Below are 17,591 nucleotides of genomic sequence, written 5' to 3'. Positions count from 1 at the left end.
GACCCCCGGGACCCCCAGAGTCACAGAGACCCCCAGGCCCCTGGCACCCCTGGTGACAGCAGGGACTGGGTGTCTCTGCACCTCCAGGGACCTCCGTATCCAGCGTACCCGCGGTGACCGGGGGTGCTGGCACCGTCAGAGCCCCTGCCACCCCCTGCGGAGGTACAGGGGGCAGTGGGTGGCCCTCGCAGGACCACCCTGGTGACGGCAAAGCTGTGCCAGGCACCGCAGGAAAATGCTCCCGAGTTGGCATCGCGGGGATGCCATGGGCCAGGCTGGGACGAACAGGCACCCAGGGGTGTCCTTGTTCCAGCCCTGGTGGTGGCAGCGTTGGTGGCAGTGACCACAGCCGGGCAGGGGACCCTGGTGCCTGCCACAGCCCCCCCGGTGGTGTTTGCCTTCATCGTGCCGACAGTCCCAGAGCAGGATGGTGCTGCACCCATGGGTGCCCCCCATTAAGCCCCCTCCTCCCTTCCCTCACAGGGTGGCCATCCCGCTGTATGACCCTGACACCGGGCTGCTGGTGCTGGCAGGAAAGGTGGGTGCCACGGCAGGGGTGAACAGTGGGGTGCGGGGGGGGGGGGTGCAGGAGGATGTGGGGGGCATGGGGTGGGGGTGCAGCAGGGTTCAGGAGGATGTGGGGGGCATGGGGTGGGGGTGCAGCAGGGTGCAGGAGTTGCAGCGAGGTGCATGTGGGTGCAGTGGGGTACAGGAGTTTGCAGAACACTGCCTATGGGTGCAGTGGGGGTGCAGCACGGTGCAGAATGGTGCAGTGAGGTGCATGTAGGTGCAGGAGGGTTCCCCCACTCATGCCCTGTCCCTTCCACCTCTCTTCCAGGGAGAAAACCTCCTGTACTGCTTTGAGGCAGCACCCACACAGCCAGCACTCACCCAGGGTAAGCACGACCCCTCCCTAGCTGGGCTACCAGTAGCCGTGGGGGCCTGGCCCCTGTCTGTGCTGCCTGCCCCATGGCCACCTCACACCGTGGCCACCCCACTTGTCCCCCAGTCACCCAGTGCAGGACGGAGGGCAGCACACGGGGCCTGGCTGCCGTGCCACGCCTGGCCCTGGATGTCATGGCCTGCGAGGTGCTGCGTGTCCTGCAGCTCAGTGACACTGCCATCGTCCCCATCAGCTACGTGGTGCCACGCAAGGTGAGGGGAGTGGCACTGCCTCACGGCTGGCTGGGGCCGTCACATGGATGTCACCTCAATGGGTGACACCACTGTGGCTATGGGAGGGCCCTGGTCCCCAGTCTGGGGGGAGCAGGAGAGGAGGGAAACCTGGGTGCAGATGGTGGGTGATAAAGCAGGAGGGTGAGTGCTGGAGGCCTAAATCTGGGTGCTGGATGGTGGGTGACGGAGAAAGAGTGGGTGCTGGCGGTTGAAACCTGGGTGCTGGATGGTGACGGTGGGTGATGGAGGCTGGAAGGTGGGTGTTGGGTTCTGGGTGCTGTTGGTGGGTTTGCTGGTGCTGGATTTGGGATGCTGGGTGCTGGAGAGCAAATCCCACAGGCTGGGAGCTGCCTGCTGGGTGCTGTTGTGCCATGGGTGCTAGCTGCCAGATCCTGAATGCTGGGTGTTGGAAGCCTTTGAAATGTGGGCACTAGGTAGCAGAGTCTGGGGGCTGGAGGCATGACCCTGGCTGCCCAATCCTGAGTGCTGGGTGCTGAAAGATGGGTGCTGGGTGGTGCAAGGGGTGCTGCTGGGAGCTGGGTGCTGTTTCAGGGGTTGTGTCTGGGAGCCAGGCAGTGTCTGACACCTACAGGCAGCTCACAGGGATGGGGCTCCATGTCTGGAGGGGCTGGGGGTGCCCAGGGGTGCCCTGGGGCCGGGTAGTGTCAGATGGCAGCAGCACAGGGGCTGTGGGGTTTTGGAGACCCCACCTCACCCTGTCCCCTGCCCTACAGTCCACCCAGGAATTCCACGAGGATCTGTTCCCTGACTGTGCTGGGACGCTGCCAGCCACCACTGCCCAGGCCTGGTGGGCAGGGGACAACCAGCAGGTCAGTGTCACCCGGGGGAGTGTCCCTGCTGGTGGCATCACCGGGGCTGCCACCATCCCTGCCCACTGCTCTGCCCTCTGACAGGTGGCGAGGGTGAGCCTGCACCCTGCACGGAGACACACCCAGACCTTCACCTCCCCTGTCATCACCCACACCCAGACACCGGCACCCGACACCGGCCCCACCGACACCGGCCCCACCGACACCGACCGGAGCGTGAGCACGGGGCACTGGGGAGCGCACTGGGGAGCACGCTGGGGGCACTGGGGAGCACGCTGGGGGCAGCAGGGAGTGCACTGGGGGCACTGAGGGGCCCCTGCCACCTTCATCCCTCAGGACAGGGGAGGGCTGGGTCGCCACCCCCCTGCTCACCCGCTGTCTCTGCTGTAGGAGGGCAGTGGCTACTCCTCGCCATCCTCGCTGGCCTCACCAGGCAGCACTGCCACCTCCCTCTCAGCCAGCACCGGCCCCTCCAGCGGCTTCGTCAGCAGCCCCAGCCAGAAATCCCTGCAGAGCATTTTGGGTGAGTGAGTGACAGGGCAGGCTCGGTGTCCCCAGGGCAGGCTCGGTGTCCCCCGTGGGGGCTGTGCCGGGGACACAGACAGGGCACTGACCCGTCACCCCCACGCCAGGGCCCAGCTCCCGCTTCCGCCACGCGCAGGGCAGGGTGCTGCACCGTGACACCCACCTCACCAACCTGCGGGGACTCAGCCTCACCACGCCGGGAGAGTGCGACGGCTTCTGCGCCAACCAGCGGCGCGTGGCCCTGCCCCTGCTCTCTGCTGGCGCACAGATCGCCATCCTGGAGGTACCCGCGGCGCGGCGGCCGGCACGGCACGGCACGGCACGGCACGGGCGGGAGCGGTGGGGGTGACACCTCCCGTCTCTCTCCCACAGCTCTCCAAGCCCGGGCGTCTCCCCGACGCGGCCGTGCCCACCGTCCAGAACGGCGCGGCGGTGGCTGACCTCTGCTGGGACCCCTTCGACCCGCGGCGCCTCGCTGTGGGTACGCTGCCATCCCCAGGGCTGGCGCCCCCGCACCGGGCGTGCCGATCACCTCATTAACCACTGCCCCCCCGTTTTGGTGAGGCAGCGGGTGAGGACGCCAAGATCCGTCTGTGGCGGATCCCCGAGGAAGGGCTGCGGGAGACCCTGCAGGAACCCGAAGCCATCCTGCAAGGTGAGGGGCGCACACCGAGCACCCCGCGCTGCGGACGGGCCGGTCTGGTGGTGTCCCCCAACCTCACGGGCAGGTAAGGATCAGCCACACACTGCTCACACTTACCAGGTCACACCGAGAAGATCTACTCCATCCGTTTCCACCCCGTGGCATCCGATCTCCTGGTGTCCTCCTCCTACGACATGACGGTGCGGATCTGGGAGCTGAGCGCCGGGCGGGAGGCCTTGTGCCTGCGGGGACACACTGATCAGGTATGATGTGGCACACACACCCGTGGGGCCGTGTTTGGCCAAGCAGGGGGTCATGGGGGGATCCATCTCCTCAGATCTTCAGCCTGGCCTGGAGCCCCGATGGGAAGAAGTTGGCAACAGTCAGCAAAGACAGCCGGTTACGGCTCTACGAGCCCCGGCGCAGCTCTCACCCACAAAAGGTACAATCACGGCTGTGGGGATGGGCTGGAGAGCTGGGGGTGGGGGCAGGTGCCCCCCCCTTCCCCCTGCGGGCGTCTGCCCCCACCCCCAGCTCTCTCTGAGCAGACAGAGTGCCACTGACACCACACAGGAGGGTCCAGGTCCCGAGGGAGGCCGTGGAGCACGCCTGGTTTGGGTTTGCGGTGGTGACTACTTACTGGTGTCCGGCTTTGATAGGTAAAGAGGGGGACACCCTCCAGGGCAGAGGTCCCCAAAGGACCCCGTGACCCCTTCTGCTGTCACCTCCCCGCAGCCGCAGCGAGAGGAGGATCCTCCTGTACCGGGCAGAGGCTCTGCCTGAGGGACCTTTGTCTGTCCTTGGCCTTGATGTGGCTCCATCCACCCTCCTGCCCTTCTACGATGAGGATACCAGCGTTGTCTTCCTCACTGGCAAGGTGAGGGCTTGCACCCCCCTCAAAGAAAATACCTAAAGGGGACTACGTGCCTACAGCACCCCAAGAGTGCAGAGGGGCCTTCTATGCACACCCCTGCCAGGTTCCATCTCTCTGCATCCCTAGGGTGACACCAGAGTCTTCCTCTACGAGGTGACACCCGAGCCCCCCTATTTCCTCGAGTGCAACAGCTTCACCTCCAATGAACCCCACAAGGTAAAGGCCAGGCCTGCCAGGGCTGCACTGCCCATCCCCAACTCCTCTGCCTGCGCTGCCAGACCCTGCTCACGCCTTCCCCTCCTCATCAGGGCTTCATCTTCCTGCCCAAAACGCTGTGTGAGGTGCGGGAGGTGGAGTTTGCCCGGGCGCTGCGCCTCGGGCAGAGCACCCTGGAGCCGGTGGCTTTCAGCGTGCCACGCGTCAAGGTCAGCAGTGGGGGGACGGCTGCGTCTCGGGGGGTGGGGTGGGTGTGCAGGAGGCAGGGGACACCCCTGAACACCCCTTGCCCCCGCAGAAGGAGTATTTCCAGGACGATATCTTCCCTCCGACCCGCGTTTGGTGGGAGCCGGCGCTGCGCGGCAGTGCGTGGCTGGCAGGGCAGGACGGGCAGCAGCGCCGTGCCAGCCTGCAGCCGGGTGACATGACACCAGGTGGGTGCAGAGGGGCAGGGGGAGGGCCCCGGGCCCCACGGGGACGGGCGTAGGGGTGTGTGTGTGGGGTGAAGCCCTCCTGCCCCACGGCGATGCTGCTCTCCCAGTGAGCGAGGCCCCGAAAGAGGCTCCGGCGCGTAAGTTTGTCCCCGCGTCCGTGTACCTGGAGGAGAAGTCTGACGAGCAGAAGAAGGAGGAGGTGGGTGTCGGGGGGACCACCCTGGGCCGGGGGCTGTGCCCTGGGCCTCACGGCCCTGCTCTGCCTCCCTGCAGCTCCTCAGCGCCATGGTGGCCCGGCTGGGCAACCGGGACGATCCTCTGCCCCAGGACTCCTTCGAGGGGGTGGACGAGGATGAGTGGGTAAGGGCTGGAATGAGTGGGTATGGGCTGAGTGGGTATGTGCCGAGATGAGTAGGTAAGGGCTGGGATGAGTGGGTATGAGCTGGGACAAACCACGATCCCCCAACCCCGTCTCCCCGGGGCTGGGCCCGCCCCGCCATCCCTCACACACACACCGCCTCTCGCAGGACTAGGCCGGACTCCGGCACCTCAGCGAGGACCAGGCCGGGGACCTTCAGGCCCGGCAGGAAGGAGGAGCAGGCGGAGGATGCGGGGGAGGATGCGGGGGAGGCTGAGGTGGCGGCGGGCCCGGGGCGGAGGGGAGGCGCGGCGGGACTGAGGGCCGCGCCCCACCCCGGGCCCGGCAGCACCGTTGGGCCCCGCGCCCGCCGCGGGCAGGCCCCGCTATTAAAACCGCTGCACCAGCACCCGCCTCCTGCCGTGATTTTGGGCCGGGGAGAGGGGTGGGGGTGAGCGGCACGGAACCGGCACCGGAGCGCGGCGGGCACCGGCAGAGCGGGACCGGGGGTACAGGACGGACCTCCGCGTCGCAAGGGGGCGCTGCGGCGGGGTAGCGGGGACGCTCTGCCCTCAGCTGCTGCGGCGTCAGTGTCCGGTCCGCCCTTCGCTCCTTGACCCCGTGACCGGCGGAGCGGAAGCGGCGGCGGGGACATGGTGAGAGGGGCAGGGAACGGGCACCGGCACCGGCACCGGGCCGAGCCGGGCCGGGCAGAACCCGGAGGAGCAAGGACAGGGCCCGGGCAGGCGGGGGGGTTGAGGGTGGGCGGGTCCCGGCGGGGGGGAAAAGGGCTCGGGGAAGGTGACAGAACCCGGGGAGGCGGAGGGTGATGCCGGGCAGGGCCCGGGGAGGCGGACGGGGCCCGGGCAGCGGCGAGAAAGCTGGTTCTGGGGAGAGGGATCTGGGCCATGGGGTGGCAGGAGCCAGTGAGGGGAGGGCGGGACCCCGAGGGAGAAGGGGCTGTGGGAGACGGGAGAGGGGGAAGCAGGGCTGGGGACAGGGCTTGGGAAGAGCGGTGACAGCAGTGTCCCCGCAGGCCAAGTACCTGGCGCAGATCATCCTGGTGGGGGCCCAGGTGGTCGGACGGGCCTTCATGCGGGCGCTGCGCCAAGAGTTTGCAGGTAGGAGCCGAGCTGCACCCCCTCCAGCACCGGGCACCCCACTTCATCCCCTTCCCCAGGGTCCCCGCTGCTCACCATCCCCCGGCGCTGTGCCCAGGGGGACACTTGCCAGGCCTGGCACAGGGTGACAGTCAGTGTCAGCCCTGGCACCAACCTGATGGTATTTCAGCTCGGGCCAGGCTCCCAGTGAAGCCCAAAAAGCTTTCTCTGTTTCACCAGCAGCCCAGCACTGCTGCTAGGCTCTGAGATACTCCAGCAGCACCCAAGGGCTGAGCAAGGTTGTCCCCTGGGACACATCAGCCCCTGTCCTACCAGCAAACAGGAGCCCCCACCCAGTTCCTGCCTCCTCCCTGGAGCTGGGGACCTTGTCCAAGTGACCCCCATGGGATGGAGGAGGGGTGGGACTGGGATGTGAGCACCTCCAGGCCGTGGGTTTTGCTGCCCAGCCCCTGCCCGAGCTCTGGGTGTCCCTGGGTGGGGTCTGACAGGCTGGGTGTCTCTGGGCAGCAAGCAAAGCTGCAGCAGATGCACGAGGGCGCTCGGAGAGGCCCCAGTCTGCTGCTGCCTCCAGGATCATCGGGATCAGCCTCCAGGAAGCTCAGCAGATCCTCAACGTCTCAAACCTCAACCGGGAGGAGATCCAGAAGGTAGAGGCTCCCTCGGGGACAAGGAGAGCCCCGTGTGGGGTGACAGGGGTGTGGGGGTGGTTCCCAGGAGCACAGGCACAGCCCTGGGCACATTTAGTCCCAGTTGGAGGTTTGCCAGCAGCTTGCTGGGCTCAGCCCTGCCTTTGCTGCTTGGGAAGGGGATGGAGCCCATCTGGGGGCACGGGGACCCTGCTGGGGGTCAGGCAGGGACAGCCACATCCCCGAGATGGCACTTGGGGGCAGCATGGCTGAGAGCTGGGTGCTCTGGGCTGGGGAGGGTGGAAGAGGAGGAGAATCTGAGGGGGAATTTCTCTCGGGCAGAACTACGACCACTTGTTCAAGGTGAATGACAAGTCAGTGGGGGGCTCCTTCTACCTGCAGTCCAAGGTGAGCCAAGGGCCTGCCCTCTGCATATTCCCCTGCACCTCCTGAGCACCACCACGGAGGTGGCAGTGTCCCCCCCTGCCACCCCCTCCCCGTGTCCCACAGGTGGTGAGAGCCAAGGAGCGGCTGGACGAGGAGCTCCGCATCCAGGCCAAGGATGAGAAGGAGAAGGGCAGGAAAGCTGAGACGTGACTCCTGCTGCCCCCGTGCCCCCTCACCCTTAACTTATAGGTAGCCAATAAATGCTGTGTCCTCCCCCAGCACCTGGCCTGCCTGCTCCACACCCCGGGGGGGGATCAGGGACCTGCCTGCCTCTGCCCACAGCCTCAGGGGGATTCCAGCCCCATGGAGGGGCTGGCGGAGCTGGGATATACCCTGGGGAGGAGGAGGAGGAGGAGGGAGGTGACTGGAGAAGAAGGGGTGTCCCCAGGGCAGTCTGGGCTCAAATGCCACCTGGGAGCTATTTTTGTGGTGGGTTGGGATGCTCTTGGCCTGAGCACATGGATACCTCTGGCTCTGTCCCACGGGAAGCACCCAGAGCTCTGCACTGTTACTGCAGGGACAGCTTTTGGGCCAGGTTGGGGGGGCACGGGGACACACACTGAGTTGTCCCCCTGCTGTAGCTTCACCACCCGGGTGTGTGGGGAGCCAGCAGTGCCCTGAACATCGTGTCCTTCTGTCCCCCCAGCTTTGTCCCTGCTTTGGGCCACCAGTGTGGACTGAAACAGGAACTTACTTCAACTTCACTTTATTGTTTTCTTAATAAACTTCCTCTCCCCTGGAGGAATGTAGTGTTATAGTCGTTAGCTTATCTCTTACTTCTGCAGTCCTTAATGCTACGCTAACAGCGATGGAGCCCAACAGGAGGAAAATAAAAAAACAACCCAGAAACTACGATAGAAAAGGCACTTGGAGACCGTTAAAATACTGATGTCCTGGAATGTGCAACAACAAACTGACAGAGGAGCGAGGGGACAGACAGCGTGCACCGGCCGGGGGGGCCTGGTCCATGTCCCATGGCCACACTGGGGATGTGGCAGTGCCACCGTACCCCGACCCACACCCCCCGAAGGTGAGGGCAGGGAGACCGGCTCCCTGCAGGGCAGGGTCGGGGAGACCCCCCCTGTTTTGGAGAAAGCCATGGGCGGGGGTCCTGCCTGGCAGCAGGAGGTCTGTGAGACCCCTGGTGTAGGCTCCAGGCTCTGCTGGGCACACTGCCCCGTGCCCCAGGGGGCTCACTGGAGACCCTTGCTGGGAGAGCTGGGGTGTCTCCAGGCGTGGGTGCCCCCCAGGCGTGGGTGTACCCTGGAGGGGGTGTCCCCAGGCATGGGTGTCCCCAGCCCAGCGCTGGCAGCAGCCGTGCCGGTGCCCGCGGTCCTGCCGGCGCTGCCCGCGTGTGCTGGCGGCACACGGTTGGGTATGAACGTAGCTAAGGAGGGTGGCTCTGCCCCGGCGCGGAGCAGCGCGGCGAGCGGCACACGGGGCCGTGTGCCTTGTCACGAGGGGGGCCGGGGAGGCGGCAGGGGACGAGGGCGGACACGGAGCGGGAGGGACGCGGGCGAGCACCGGGCCAGCGTGTGCCCAGCCAGCTGGGCCTGGCACGGCAGGGACCGCAGCGCTGCCCGCAGCCGTGCCAGCCAGGGTCCCCGAGCTGTCCCTCCGCTGTCCCCGCGGCGGGGGGCTGCGGCCTCCCCACGGCAGCACCGAGACCCCGGGCAGGGAGACGCCGAGTCGGTGGCGGCGGATGAGCCCAAGTGGGGCCCCGTCAGAGCAGGCGGATGGTCGAGAAATAAATAGCGGTGTCTCCATCTGCCCGGGGCAGGGGGGAACCCCCCCCTCCGTGCCCCCAGGGCTGCCCCCCCCCCACCCCGCTGAGGGATTATTGCTTTTCTCAGAAGAGTCCGTTCTTCTTTCGTGAGGGTTAAAAGCGCGAGCGAGGCCCCGCCGGGGCTGGGGGGAGCTGCGGGGCTTGGGGCGAGGGGGTCATCCCCCCCTCCCAGCCCCTGGGGAGCGGGATCTGCCCGCCGGGCCGGCACCCGGCCCCGGGCGTCGTCGTGGCCCTCAGTTGACGGCAGCGGGTTTGAGCAGCAGGGAGCCGGGGGGGATGAGGACCCAGCCCGGCGGCAGCGCCTCAGGGCTGCCCCCCGAGCCCACGCCGGCCGAGAGGTCAAGCACGGCCCCGGGCAGCAGCGCCAGGCTCTCGGGGGGACCCCGCGGCCGCCCCGGCTCCGTCCGTTCGCCCCTCTCCTTCCGGCACTCCGGCCCCTTGCCTGCCTTGGGCAGCCGCCCCTCGGCCCCGCTGCCCTTCTCCCCCTCGGCCTTGGCCCCGCCGGCCAGCAGCGACATGACGGGCAGCCCCAGCCCCGCCGCGAAGGGCGAGGGCAGCAGCGGGCTCTTGGTCAAGTTCAAAGGGCCACCGTTGAGGGGCAGGACGGGGCCGGGCAGGGCGGGCAGGGCGCCCGCGGCCCCGCAGCCCAAGGCGCTGAGGTCGAGCGGTGCCGGGGCTAAAGGGATGGGCAAGGCCGGCAACCCCGGGGGGGCAAAGAGGGCGGCGGGGTTTGGGATGACGAGCTGTGCCCCCCCGTTCATGTAGGGCACTTCTGCCGGCCCCAGGGGTGTTTTGGGAGGCGGGTGGACCTTGAGCATCTCCGAGTGCTCGGGGGAGACGAAATGGCCGTGGGCCTTGATGTGCTTGCGGAGGGAGCTGGGGTCGGTGTAGCGCTTGTGGCAGCCCGGCATCTTGCAGGAGTAGGGCTTCTCCACGTAGTGCGTGCGGGTGTGCTTGAAGCGGTCGCTGGAGTTGGAGTAACGCTTGTTGCAGCCTTCGTAGGGGCAGATGTAGGGCTTCTCACCTGTGGGACAGCAAAGCCCTGGGTCTGCGGGGAGCGCAGCCACCCCCCCCTCAGCTGTCCCCCCTCCCCAGGGCTCCAAACTCCCCGGGGAGCTGCACGGAGGCTGCTGCTGACCTGTGTGTGAGCGGTTGTGGATTTTCAGGTTTTCCAGGCGGGAGAAGCTCTTGTTGCAGGTGGGGCAGCGATGCGGCTTCTCATTGGTGTGCGTCCGGATGTGGATCAGCATCTTGTACCTACCAAGGGGAGAGGGAGAATATGTCAAGGGTGGGGGAGCCAGCCCCCGCCCCGAGGGCATCTGTGCCCTCATGCCCTGGCTGTTGGTGGGGGGGACAGGGACATCCAGGACAGTGCCATCATCCAGCATCCCAGGACTTTGCAGCAAAGGGAAGGAGGGAGGGAAGGAGGGAGGGACATCTCTCCCAAGGAGAGCAGTGATACAAAGCAGCCCCTCCCAGGGACTCCAGAGCCCCCCCAGTGCCTTCACCTGGCATTGAAGCCTCTGCCATGGCGGGCACAGCCCTCCCAGTGGCAGCAGTACCCCGCGTCCTTCTCAGGTTTGACATGGAAGTCGTTAACATGGTCCACCAGGTCTTGCAGGAGGTCAAAGAACTGGTTGCACTGTGGGCAGGAAGCAGAGGGTGAGGGGGCCCAGTGTGAGGGAGCACCGGAGAAAGATCCAGGACCCCGACCCAGGCTTGCCCCTGCCTCTCAAACCACCCCCAGCTCCCCCCTGTACCCCATGTGCAGCAGCACCAGCATCTGGGGAGATGGAAACAGCCCTTTGCTCAACCCCCCCAAATCTCATAACCACCCCCCACCCAGAATCTCTGCATCTCCCCATCAACCGCCTTCCAGCCCCACATCCCCTCTCCAGCCCCAAAACACCACTGCATGACCACCACCCCCAATTCCTCCCCTCCCTGCAATGGTCTGCCAGCACTATATCCCCACCCCCAGCCCCATTAAGATCCTGCATTCTGATCCCAGCCCCATAACCCCCCCTAAACACCCCCCCATCCCTTGCCACTGACCTTGGACCAGCGGCAGACGAGCTGCTTGGGCAGGGGCAGTTCAGGGGGGAGACGCTTCTCCTTGCTGGGGGGCAGGAAGGCAGCTGGGGGCAGGTGCAGGGCCCCCCCTGCGCCCAGTGGCAAGAAGAACTGGAAGGAGCTGGGAAGGCCATCAATGTAGCGCAGGGACTGGAAATCCTGGAGTAGATCCCAAGGGGAGTGGTGAGAGAGGGAGAAGCCAAGTTGGATGGAGCCTCCGAGAAACCCCCAGACACCCATCAGGGCTCCCCAGAGCCACCCCATAGACCCCAGAACCCCCTAGAAACCCTCCCTATAGCCACTCAGAACCCTCCACAGCTCCCTCAGAGACCCCCTGAGACCCCACACACCCCCTAAGATGCTAGAGCCCCCCTCCATAGCTGACCCAGACACCCCCCCACAAGAGCCCATTCAGGGCCACCCGCAGCCCCCTCCAGGGCCAGGGGCATGGAGGGGCCGGGCAGCCGGGGGGGCAGTGACCCCAGGGTGTGTGTACACGCTGTGGGGGGGCTGCGTCACCGACTCCAGCAGCGCTGGGCACGCTGCCGAGGTCTGGAGCACCCATCTCGGGCACGGTCCCCACTGCTGGGGACACCCTGGGGCAGAGCGGGGGGTGGGATCTGGCTGTACTTACGTGGGGGGTGAGGGGTCCGGGCAGGTCCCCGCTGCCCTGGCGCTCAGGGGATAGTGAGGTGCTGCCAGCCGGAGAGTCCTCACCAGAGCGGGGCGAGAGGCTGAGATCCACCACCGGCACGGCTGGGAACCGTCCATCCCGTGGCTCCACCAGCCTGGAGCGGGACAGCAGGCCTGGGGACAGCGAGGCTGGCACGGTCCGGCGACCCCCTCGGCCATCCCCGGTCAGCAGGGTGTCTGGGCGCTGGGGAGCGCGGGGCCGGGGGCCGGGAGCCCCCCGTTTCTCCCGGGCGGCTCGCAGCTTCGAGATGCTCAGCTTGAGGTCCAGGGGCTCCTCCAGAGAGTGCATGGTGACAGGGCAGGAGCTGTGGGGGACAACCAGGGTCACCATGGGAATGGGGGACGACTGGGAGTCACCCAAAGCATCACCTCGGCCCGGCAGAGCGGCGATGCCCAGCTCTGCTCTGGCTGCTGGTGGCCATGGGGTTGGCACGGGGACTGCGCCGTCCCTTCGGGCTGCCCTGCTGCGGCCCCTCCGGCAGCGGGCAAAGGGCAGGGCATGGCACCGGGGCCCCCCTCCCCGTGGCCCCTCAGTGTCCCCAGCGTGTCCTCTCCATGTCGCCAACCCCTGGAACCAGCACAGCCCCTTGGCCGATGACCAAACCCTGCCGGGATTGCCAAATTCCCTGGGCATTCACAAGCCTGAAGCTGTGGTGTTCCCATTCTGCCCCCCCTGTCCCTCCATCCGTCCCTCCGTCTGTCCCCACGGGCCTGCCCTGGCCAGGCCTTTCCCAGCGGCAGAGGAGGGCGGTGACCCGGCGGCTGAGCCCGCTGGAGGCAGCCGAGCTTCCTCCCCAACCAGGGCCCCTTCCCTGCCGGCCAACGGGGCCGGGCAAGGCCTGCGGGGACACACTGCGTGGCACGGAGTGCTGTGGCACAGCTGGGCACGGTGGCACAACATGGCACAGCGTGGTGTGGAGCAGCATGGCACGGTGGCACAGCATGGCACTATGGCACAGCATGGCACTATGGCACAGCTTGGCACGATGGCACAGCTTGGCACGATGGCACAGCATGGCATGTCATAGCTTCTGCCCACAATCACCCCCACTCCCTTCCCGGCATCAGGTAGGGGACATTGTCCTCCCCCACACACATTCTCCTCAGGGCAACACCTCCACAGTGCCAGGTCACCCGCACTGCTACCTCTCTGACCCCCCCCAAAAACCTGGCACCCCCACACCTCATCTGCCAGCACATCCTGACAACGGCTGAGAACGGGCAGCTCAGCACAGGAGTGAGCGCCTGAGCCCGCCCGGGTCCAGTCTCCGGCTGTGCCCCCCCTTGGCCCCCCGCATCGTCCGGGGGCCGTGTCGGGGGGCCCGGCGCACCCAGCACACGTGGCAGCGGGCCCCCCCAATCGCCACCCCACCCCTCCCCGGGGGGCCCGGCCCCCGCCCTGCCCCGCCGGCGGGGCCCCCCTGCGCTGGCGGGGGTCCAGCCCGGCTCAGACGCTGAGGAATGCGGAGGAGCCGCGGGGGGCGCGGGGCCCGGCCGGGGGGCGGGGAACCCCCCGCCTGCGCCCCCCGCCCCCAGCCCCCCCCCCCCCCCGGCAGCGCTGCCCTCGGCCTGGCCGTGGGGCTCCATGGGGGGTCCGTGGCCCAAGCGCCCATGGTGGGAGGAGCTGCCCCGTACAGGGGTGCCGTGCCCTGATGGGTGGGGACACTTCCCTCAGCCCCTCCCGTCGCCATGGGGCCTGCCCCAGAGCAGGGTCCCTACTTCCCAAAGGAGGGGTCCCTGCCCCATCCCCACCCCACATGGCTTTGGGGCCTGTCCCATAGCAGGGTCCTATTCCTCGTGGCAGTGACACACGGCCATGGGGCGTGCACCATAGCAGGGTCCCTGCCCTCCAAGGGGGCCTCACCCTGTGCCCCACAGCACTGCCTGTCCTGTAGGGGGTCCCTGCACCACGTTCCCCACGGGTCTCAGGAACCAGCCCCCCATTATGTGCCCCGCAGCCAGGTGGCACAGCTCAAGGACAGACAGACGGACTGATGGGGGGCACGATCCCACGGCTGACATCTCTGAGCAGGACCCCCAGCCGGGGCCCCAGCAGTCCCCCAGACTCCCCAGGGACGGGGGTCCCGCAGGGGGGTCGGGTGAGGCGTCGGGGCTGCTCCCACGGTGGTGGCCATGTCCCCGCGTCCCCAGGGGATGGAGTCGGGGGGGTGGTCCTGGTCGGGCGGTGCCGGGGGGACAGGGGGAGCGGGGCCTCCGTCCGTCGGTTGACGCCAGGGCTGGCAGCGCGGCCGCGGGCGAGCAGGCAGGCGGCTGCCAAACCACGAGGCCTCCTCGCCGCCGGCGCCCCGGGGAACCGGGGAGGGGGGGGGGGGGGAAGGCCGACGGGACGGGGACGGGGACGATCCCCGCGGTGGCTTGGCCGGACGCCTCGGCCGCCCCAGCACCTGCGGCCCCCGCGCGAGGCCCCTGCCTGCTCCCCCCAAGGCCTCCCTGCCCGCACCAGGCGCTGCCAGCTTCCCCTCCGGCCGCCCGCCGAGCCCCCCCCACCCCCGCCACACCAGTTCAAACCAGTCCGGCGCGGCGCGAAGCCCAGGGGCTTCCCAGTCCGGGCGGGGGCTGCTGTGATGGAGCCCGGGCGTGGGGGAGCCCCCCCCTCCCCCAGGTCTGCCAGCCGGGCTGGGGTTCCCCGGGGACACTGCCCCCCCATGATGCCCCCCCCCCCTCCATGGGCCAGTAGGGCGGGGGGACCCGGGGTGACCCCGGTGCAGCCGGCGGGATGCCAGGTCTCCAGGCCACCCCGCTGCTGGCATGACCGGGGTGTTCCCCCCCCTCCTCGGCCCCAGCTGCGGCACAAAACCCGCCAGGAATAGGGCGGGCGCGCGGGGGCCGCAGGGCAGAGACTTCCCGGCGGTGCGGGGGGGCTCGAGGGATGCCAAGGCCGGGCCCGACGCCCCGAGAGGGGACGGTGACCCCGGGACTCGTTGAGGCGGGAGCGGTGCCAACGCTGCGGGCAGGGCTCGCTCCGTCCCCCCCGCTCCGTCCCCCTCTCCCCGGTGGCAGTTGGCAGGGCTGGTGGCGGCAGGCTGGCACCGACACCAAGGTCGGGGAGCCCGGGAGCCCCCCGTGAGGGACTGAGGGGCAGGGGGAGGGTGTTGCTGGATTCGGCCATGCTGCCCCGGTCTGCACTGCCACCGCTGTCCGGGTCACCGCCCCCACGGCTGCTGGCAGGACACGGGCCACCGCGGGAGCCACCGCTCCTTCTTATCCCGCTGCTGACAGCGCTGGCACTGCCATTCCTCACCGGAGATCGGGGTGGCTACCGGGGCTGGGGGGCCACGTCCTGCTGGTGCCTCCAGCTTGGCCCTGTCCCCCCAGCACCTATCGCCCCACGCTGCCCGGGCAGCCCCCAAAAGCGTCCCCAGGAGCAGCCACGGCTTTGTCCCCTGGTCCCCGAGCCGAGATCGGTACCATGATCCCCACTTCCCGAGCTTGTGGTGGCCGTGGGGGACACGCTCGGGGACGGGAGCGGAGCTGGTCCCCAGTCACACAGCGGATAAGACCTCGGCAGCGGCCGGGACACGGGGGAACACGGGGAGCCCGAGCTGGGGGGATACGGTCACAGCAGGGTGACACAAAAGCAAAGGGGAGGTGGCCACTTCTCCATGCAGAGCAGGGGACGAGCCCCTGCAGCAGTACTCAGGGACACTGGGGACAACTGGTGGCAGCTTTTGGCCCCCGCTGCTGGCCCCTCGGGGAGGGGGTCACTGCAGCCGGGGTCCTCGTGTCCCCCCCCATGCTAACGCAGCCAGGACTTGGCTACCTCACGCCTCGACCCCACCGCTGGCAAACCCCGGTGATGCAGACCGGGGGTGACGGTGGGTGACGGGCGGTGGCCCCCGGCCATAGTCCCCCCTTTGCCCTCATCACACGGCGGGGACATCGGTGGGTCCCCGAGGGTGGCCGCATCTGGGGACAGCCACCGAGCACGTCCCCGCCGCAGCCCCCGCCCCGCTGCCAAGGTCAGAACACTCGCCCCGGGTCCGGGGAGGGGGGGGGGCAGCGGGTGACGGACACCCCCACGGCACCCACTGCGCAGCGGGAGGATCCCCTATCTGCACTACCGGCCCCCCCCTTCCCTCCCCCCCGAGAGCCCCGCGCTCCCCCCTCGCCCCCATCCCCGTGCCCGGGGCTGCAGCGGGGCCACATCCCGGATCTCCCCCCCAAACCGCTCCCCACTGGTGGGGGAGGGTAGTGGTGGTGGTGGTGCAGGTGCCAAGGGACCCCCCCATACCCTCGCAGCCCCCGGAGCAGGCTCTCGGAGCTCCCTGCGGAGCTGGGAAGGGGCTTCCCGGGTTTTCCCCCACCGGTGGCGGCGGCAGCATCCTCTTCCTCCAGTCCCCCCCTCCCCCCCCTCCCCACGATTCCCGCGGTGGTGGCAGCGCGACAAAGCGCCGGTCCCCGGTGCGCGATCGTACCTGCGGCGGGGGCTCAGCGCCGGCTGCGGGCGGGGAGCGGGGCTTGGCGGAGCGGGCCCCCCCGCTGCCGGGCCGCCGGGCCGCTCCGCCACATCTGCAGGGGCTGGGGGCGGGGGCGGCGGCGGGGCTCTGCCCCCCCCCTCCCCGGTCCCCCGGGCGGCGGCGGCGGAGGGCGGCGGCGGGGCGGGGGCTCTGCCCGCCGTGATTTATGGCCGCCCCGCACAGACCGGCCCGGCCCCGGCTGCGGGCGGGAGCTGGGCGGGGGCCGGGGCCGGCCCCTCCCCGCCGCGGGGGGCACCGGGGGGCACGGCGGACGAGTCGGGGGGTGGACACGACACCGGGGAGAGGGAGCTCCGCCCCTTGGGGGGACACGCGGGGACACCCCCCCACACGCAAGGTCACCCCGTCGCTGCGGCAGAGCTGACCCCCCCCCGGGTGTGTCCGTGACCCCCCCGGGGACGTGGCGGGGCGAGGGGGGGGGACCCCGGCGGAGGCGCAGGAAGCAGGGGCGGCGCCCACTAAAGGCTCCCCCCTCCAACCCGCACCGGGGACGGCGAGAGGGGTGTCAGACCGGGGGGGGGGGGGATCCCCCTCCCCGTAGGAGCGGCACCGCCCGCCCGCCGCGTGACATCACCAAGAGCGGCTGGCGTCACGCCTGGCGGGGGCCTCCGCATGACGTCACCCCCGGGGGGGTTGTCCCGGGGCGCCGGGGCCGCGGCTCCTTCCGGCGGCAGGATGTGGCGGGGCCGGCCCGGATGCTGCAGCCCTCACCGGGGGGGCGGGGGGGGGGAACTCCCTCCCCGGGGCCCGCTGGGGTGGGGGGGGGGACGGACAGCTGGCCCACCCGGGTGGCCGGGGGCACGCCCCGGGAAGGGGGGGTCAGGAGAAGGCGCAGCTGCGGTGTCCCCAGTGGCCCCGCCACAAAAGGGGGGGGGGAACGGGGGGAACACTGGCACACGGGAATGGCTGAAAACACACCCCACCCCCTTGGGTTTTGTCGAGGGGAGGGGGCACACCCGCGGGTGGCCGGGGGCACACCCCACCCGTGAGGATTTTTGTTTTGGGGGGGAAGCAGCGGCGGTGTCGCCAACAGCCCCGACAGAAAAGGGAGGGATACGGGAGGCAGCATTGTCCTGTGCGGGTGGCTTCAATCACACCCCACCCGCAGGGCTGGGTTTTTTGGTGGGGGGAGCTGCTGTCTCCCCCCTCTGTGACCTCCTGCTCCTCCCTGGGCCGGCGGCTCCGGAGCAGCTGCCGCCAGGGTTTCAGCCTTTGGTCCCTTTTTTGAGGGTTTTCCCCTCAAAATGTCCAACCGTGAACCCCAATACCTTGGTCCCCCTTTCTCCCGAAAAA

General features: G+C 68.9%; 3 protein-coding genes across 8 annotated transcripts in view; 2 read left to right on the top strand and 1 right to left on the bottom strand.

Annotated features, from left to right (window-relative positions):
* Positions 1–5,465, top strand: part of CORO7 (coronin 7) — a 34,865-nt gene extending 29,400 nt beyond the window's left edge. For 2 of the 3 annotated variants that reach the window (XM_071761418.1, XM_071761420.1), the window contains 19 exons: positions 484–538; positions 839–896; positions 1,010–1,155; positions 1,911–2,006; positions 2,091–2,222; positions 2,397–2,529; positions 2,639–2,814; positions 2,904–3,012; positions 3,100–3,186; positions 3,295–3,437; positions 3,512–3,616; positions 3,748–3,833; positions 3,910–4,051; positions 4,175–4,264; positions 4,357–4,473; positions 4,563–4,698; positions 4,806–4,897; positions 4,972–5,058; positions 5,226–5,465. In XM_071761418.1, the coding sequence (XP_071617519.1) occupies positions 484–538; positions 839–896; positions 1,010–1,155; positions 1,911–2,006; positions 2,091–2,222; positions 2,397–2,529; positions 2,639–2,814; positions 2,904–3,012; positions 3,100–3,186; positions 3,295–3,437; positions 3,512–3,616; positions 3,748–3,833; positions 3,910–4,051; positions 4,175–4,264; positions 4,357–4,473; positions 4,563–4,698; positions 4,806–4,897; positions 4,972–5,058; positions 5,226–5,231 (1,996 nt within the window). In that variant the 3' untranslated portion in view covers positions 5,232–5,465. The remainder of the gene's footprint in view (positions 1–483; positions 539–838; positions 897–1,009; positions 1,156–1,910; positions 2,007–2,090; positions 2,223–2,396; positions 2,530–2,638; positions 2,815–2,903; positions 3,013–3,099; positions 3,187–3,294; positions 3,438–3,511; positions 3,617–3,747; positions 3,834–3,909; positions 4,052–4,174; positions 4,265–4,356; positions 4,474–4,562; positions 4,699–4,805; positions 4,898–4,971; positions 5,059–5,225) is intronic. The other variant, XM_071761419.1, reaches the window with a different exon arrangement.
* Positions 5,466–5,573: 108 nt separating this feature from the next.
* PAM16 (presequence translocase associated motor 16) lies at positions 5,574–8,112 on the top strand. Of its 4 annotated transcripts, none has more exons than XM_071761426.1 (6): positions 5,574–5,712; positions 6,093–6,177; positions 6,685–6,824; positions 7,146–7,211; positions 7,314–7,439; positions 8,057–8,112. In XM_071761426.1, exons 1-5 carry the CDS (start codon positions 5,710–5,712, stop codon positions 7,398–7,400), a joined length of 381 nt encoding a protein of 126 aa, XP_071617527.1. In that variant the 5' UTR covers positions 5,574–5,709; the 3' UTR covers positions 7,401–7,439; positions 8,057–8,112. The 4 variants fall into 4 exon arrangements, with proteins under 4 accessions (XP_071617527.1, XP_071617526.1, XP_071617525.1 ...); XM_071761425.1 differs by having other exon boundaries at positions 8,036–8,112; XM_071761424.1 differs by lacking the exon at positions 8,057–8,112 and adding an exon at positions 7,897–7,991.
* On the bottom strand, positions 7,941–16,489 carry GLIS2 (GLIS family zinc finger 2). The gene is made up of 6 exons (XM_071761421.1): positions 16,239–16,489; positions 11,744–12,107; positions 11,092–11,268; positions 10,545–10,678; positions 10,175–10,293; positions 7,941–10,060 (listed from the first exon to the last, which is right to left on the bottom strand). Exons 2-6 carry the CDS (start codon positions 12,089–12,091, stop codon positions 9,270–9,272), a joined length of 1,569 nt encoding a protein of 522 aa, XP_071617522.1. The 5' UTR covers positions 12,092–12,107; positions 16,239–16,489; the 3' UTR covers positions 7,941–9,269.
* Between the last annotated feature and the right edge of the window lie 1,102 nt (positions 16,490–17,591).

The sequence above is a fragment of the Heliangelus exortis genome, chromosome 17 (assembly GCF_036169615.1).
Source record: "Heliangelus exortis chromosome 17, bHelExo1.hap1, whole genome shotgun sequence".
Lineage (NCBI taxonomy): Eukaryota > Metazoa > Chordata > Aves > Apodiformes > Trochilidae > Heliangelus > Heliangelus exortis.
This window is presented reverse-complemented; position numbering and strand designations above follow the sequence as displayed.